This window comes from Lathyrus oleraceus, chromosome 7 (genome assembly GCF_024323335.1).
Source record: "Lathyrus oleraceus cultivar Zhongwan6 chromosome 7, CAAS_Psat_ZW6_1.0, whole genome shotgun sequence".
NCBI lineage: Eukaryota > Viridiplantae > Streptophyta > Magnoliopsida > Fabales > Fabaceae > Lathyrus > Lathyrus oleraceus.
This window is the reverse complement of record NC_066585.1, coordinates 260037565-260042982: the sequence shown is the minus strand read 5'-3', so window position 1 is coordinate 260042982 and position 5418 is coordinate 260037565. Positions and strand designations below refer to the sequence as shown.

General features: G+C 40.8%; 1 protein-coding gene across 1 annotated transcript; it reads left to right on the top strand.

Annotated features, from left to right (window-relative positions):
• The first annotated feature begins 4542 nt into the window (after positions 1-4542).
• On the top strand, positions 4543-4986 carry LOC127103305 (secreted RxLR effector protein 161-like). The gene has a single exon (XM_051040573.1). The coding sequence runs from the start codon at positions 4543-4545 to the stop codon at positions 4984-4986; it is 444 nt and encodes a 147-aa protein (XP_050896530.1).
• Positions 4987-5418: the final 432 nt, after the last annotated feature.

The window sequence follows — 5418 nt, the reverse complement described above, 5'->3', positions numbered from 1 at the left end:
GGCGGTCCAGGCAAAAATTAGGGATTAAAGCGTATGCCTATGTCCCGTTCTCTGTCAGCTTCAACCGAGTTCAAGGAACTGAACAAGCCAATCACTTCTATCCGCCAGCAGGAGATGAGATGCTCGAAGACATGATGACAGTAGCGGAATTAAAACCAATAGGACTTTCTCTGCATAGCTTTCTCTTTGTGTTCTTGACAATTTCCTCTTACTAGGATTTTTGTCTCCTTGTACACAGATTGCCTGTTCATAGGCCCTCTTTCAAAAATCAATGCAATTTTATTTCACTTTTACTCTTCTGTTTTGTTTGCATAAATGTCCATTGATTTGATTTGAATTAATATATGCATTTGAATATGATCAATGTTTATCAAAATACATGCATGGAATGGCAATAGCAATTACTACCCGAATTCAGGATCAAGGAGAAGGTCTAACCATGCTTCCAATGAATCCGCTACCAATCTTATTCTCCCCAGCAAGCTTGTTTTTCCTCAGGAGAAATTGGCATTATTCCCCGGGCAAAGCCAGCTATTTCCCAGAAGAAGTCGATATCATCAGACAGATTGATCCTCTCTTCCATCCCCAGCCAGGCTCTGTTGAATATTTCCACCATCAGACCGAAATCAACAACCCCCGGCCGAGAAAGGGTCATCATTACAAGTATCTCCAATCAGTAGATGGGGATTTATTTTCCCCAGTAGAGTCTCCAAGCAGAACTTCTCATACGCATAACTCATTCATTACATCATTTCACAGCATACGCATGCATACAACATTCGCATTTATTTCTTGGCATAACACGAAACATCTCATGCATCATGACATAGCATGAAGCTAACGTTTCTATGCAGGTTAATTATCCTCCTGATATAGTCAAAGTAAAAGGTTCATTCAGACATACACCTTTATCAATTATGTACAAAAGTTCGGATACGTATTCCAGATACCATTCATGGGAACATTCATTCTGACAACACTCCGATATCCTCCTAACGATGGCATCTTTAAGCTCATCCCAGACATTTATTGCAAGTACAACATATACAGATACCATCAGATACAGCCTAACATACGGTTCATTCTGATTCAGCCCAACATATGATTCCTTCAACTATTTCAAGACGGTCTAATGTGCGACCCAATTAGACCTTCGTCTCCTCAGATGCTACCTAGTGTACGGTACATTTCTGAAGTGTAGTCTAGTGTACGACTACCCCCTTTTATCATCAGATTCAGCCTAATGGACGGCTCATTCTGCTCAGATACGGTCTAATGTACGACCCAATTTGACCTGCGTCTCCTCAGATGCTACCTAGTGTACGGTACATTTCTGAAGTGTAGTCTAGTGTACGACTACCCCCTTTTATCATCAGATTCAGCCTAATGGACGGCTCATTCTGCTCAGATACGGTCTAATGTACGACCCAATTAGACCTTCGTCTCCTCAGATGCTACCTAGTGTACGGTACATTTCTGAAGTGTAGTCTAGTGTACGACTACCCCCTTTTTTATCATCAGATTCAGCCTAATGGACGGCTCATTCTGCTCAGATACGGTCTAATGTACGACCCAATTTGACCTTCGTCTCCTCAGATGCTACCTAGTGTACGGTACATTTCTGAAGTGTAGTCTAGTGTACGACTACCCCCTTTTTATCATCAGATTCAGCCTAATGGACGGCTCAGTCTGCTCAGATACGGTCTAATGTACGACCCAATTAGACCTTCGTCTCCTCAGATGCTACCTAGTGTACGGTACATTTCTGAAGTGTAGTCTAGTGTACGACTACCCCCTTTTATCATCAGATTCAGCCTAATGGACGGCTCATCTTGCAACTCCAATACAGTCTATCATAAGACCCATTTGGATCTTCAACTCAGAGACGATCTAGCGTACGATCCATTCTGATTTTTCATCCTCGGCAAAGTCATCTGCCTAACGAACAGCTCACTCTGGTATTCAGATACGGTCCAGTGTATGATCCATTCTGATACCTTATCCCCAGCAGTATATAGCATACTCCGACTCCCCGGCGAAGTCGACAGCATAATGGATGACTCACTATACGGTCTGATGTACGACCCGGTGTGACACCCATGTCTCCAGATATCGTCTAACGTACGACACAATCTGGAAATCTCCTCATCAAACTTCCTGGATGGCATCTTTAAGCCCATCTCCGTCAAGACTGATGGACAAGCGCAAATTGTTGGGGCATTCTAGTGTTCAATAATCTTTCACCTCCAGACCACGAACGGCACATACCATTCTGACTCTCTCGGTTCAAGAATATTGAACAGGGGCAGCTGTCATACCCCAAAATTTTCCCATCAATAGTTCAAGACATTTTTCAGGGGCATTCCGACTCATTTTATGGCACTGATCTTAAAGGGACAAAGGCCCAGCTCACGAATGGCCCAATCCAGAAAATGGCAAACTGGCCTGTTCGCTACACGCTCGCCTAGCGAACGTTACGTTCGCTACACGCTCGCCTAGCGAACGTTCGCTACACGCTCGCCTAGCGAAGCAAACGTTCGCTACCAGCTCGCCTAGCGAGGCTGACAGACAACAAAAAATTTCGGGCTTCGTTCTGAGCCCATTAGGTCATGAAAAAGGGCATTATAAATACCAGCACTTCAGTAATGAAAAAGGGGACAAAAAAAGGAGAGAGGAGAACTCTAGCAAGCCAACCCTAGCGCTTACAGACGGAAAACCCTAAAGGAAGCCCTGAAGGAAAAGCCGGCGGCGGCAAGGTCACTTCCGCTCAATTCGATCCGATCAGCCAATTCAAGGTTACCATTCGATTACAAACAGGTTGGCATTGCTATTACTACCCTATGTTCTTAATTTGCACATGGTATCATGATTGAATTTATGAAACTATCTTAAGTTTTACATATGAATTTAAGTATGCATGAACCGTTGAATGTCTAACCACATAATCTCTGTAATGAATGCTATAAAGTGTGAAGCTTGCTGCCATTATATCGTTATCAAAACCGGAATCCGCAGCCGCTCGCTAGCACATCGCTAAGCGAGCATGCAGCGAGTATTCGCTAAGCCTTCACTAGGCGAGGCAGGCGCGAACCTGACAGTAGCCAGCTTTTCTGTTATGACTTTTCATTCATGTTTTATCATAGCCAGGCATTGTTTATTTGATCCTATTACTGTTGTGATTTCTTTTGCGGTGTAATCCTCGATTGCACCCTGATTTGGTATGCTAACCCGTTTGTTGAATTTTGCAAAGGTTCATATGTCCCAGAAAAAAAAGACCGCCGTTAGGTCTTCCACTTTATTTGTGGGATACCCTTGCGGAGGCTCACCCTAAATTGCTTAATTAATTTTAATGTGTTAATTTTAATAATTAATTTTAATAATTAATTTTAATGTATTAATTTTAATGTATTATTTTTAATGTATTGATTTTAATGTGGAGATTCATCATAATCACCTAATTAACTTTAAAATGCGGCCTTTAAATATGTGATCTTGGACCTCTCTTTTGCCTTATGATATTACGGTATTACGGTCATGTCCCGTGAATGTGGGGATACACTTAGCAATGGTCCTTCGATTAAATCATCATAAAATAAATCATAGTCCCTCGGATGTTGCCTTCGAAAATACGATTTTGTCCCTCGATGACCCTTCGGTGTAGCCTACGGTTAAATGATGATCGTCCCTTTGAATGCTAAGGTATCCTTACAAATGTTGCCTTCAATGACCAATCGATGACCCTACGATGACCCTTTAACATCCAAAGGGTAAAATTACTTACTTCTCAATAGTAAGGACAGTTTTACCCTCATAAGGATAGGAAACGTTCATAACGACCTTAGGAAGGTATAACTCTCAATTGCCGGATCATAACCTAAAACATTTTCCACCCCTCACACTTTACACTTTACAAAATCCTAGAAAATCACCACTTGGTATACATTCATACTAGAATCATTACCAAGTTACATTTTTCTAAACCGTTTTCAAAATCAAACGAGATAAATACTTTGTATACATTCATACGAGAATCATTACAAAGTTAAACTCTCTTTTCGAAACATTTTTTAAGCAATTCACCGACACTTTTCAGACAAAAATATAAGTGATCCAGCAATTAAGAGCCCATGGATAACCATGGATACAAAGGGTGCTAATACCTTCCCTTTGTATAATGTACCTCCCGAACCCAAAATCTATTGAGGTCTTTCCTGTTCTTTTCCACCTTTCCTTATTGGATAAAAGAAAAGTCGGTGGCGACTCTTGCTATCCGCGACATTGCGATAAAAAGCAAAACACCTCCAAGTCAGTTCACCGTGTGACAATAAGGGACCTGAAAATCCCACAATTGAAGAATCTCGTGACAAAGATTTGACACGAATTATTGAAACACAATCAGAACCAAGGAGAAGCAAAAGGGCACGAAAAACTAAGGATCTAGGACCAGATGAAATCAATTCCCAACTCATTTCTCTTTATTTAGTTGAAGGAAATAGCAAGAATGATGTTCATAAACTTAATCAAACACATTATATTGAGAAAATGTTGGAAAAGTTCAAACACCTAAACTTTAAGGAAGTAAACACTCCATTCGATCCTGGTGTCAAACTTCAAAAGAACAATGGGAGAACCGTGGCACAACTGGAATATGCAAGTGCAATTGGATGTCTAATGTACTTAATGCAATGCACCAAATCTAACATAGCTTTTGCAGTTAGTAAGATGAGTAGATTTACTAGCAATCCAAATGATGAACATTGGAAGGCCATTACTAGGATTTTTGGATATTTGTTGAAGACCAAAAATCTTGGCCTTCATTATGGTAAGTTTCCTGCCGTACTAGAAGGATATACCGACGCAAGTTGGATATCAAGTGTTGGAGATTATAAATCTACAACTGGGTGGATATTCACATTAGCTGGAGGTGCGATTTCTTGGAAAAGCAAGAAACAAACATGCATTACTCTCTCAACCATGGAATCATAGTTTGTGGCTCTTGCGTTTGCTGGACAAGAAGCAGAATGGTTGAGGGACCTCTTATTGGAGGTTCCGTTAGCTAAAGACAATGTTTCAAAAGTATTGATACATTGTGATAGTCAAGCCACCCTGGCTAGAGCGTTCAGTGAAGTGTACATTGGAAAGTCTAGACACATAGGTCTTAGACACTCTCTCGTGAGAAAAATGATAAAGGATGGGATCATTTCACTAACATATATACAAACAAGCTATAATTTGGCTGATCCATTTACTAAACCACTGGCCAGAGATTTAGTAAAGACCACCTCGAAAGGTATGGGATTAAAACTCCTTAAATAAGGGTTCCGACAATGATAGCAACCCAATCTGAAGTTAACACATCTTAACCTAAGATTCAATGGGTAACAACAAGTCGTTGATTCGGAAGGTAATGCAACATTC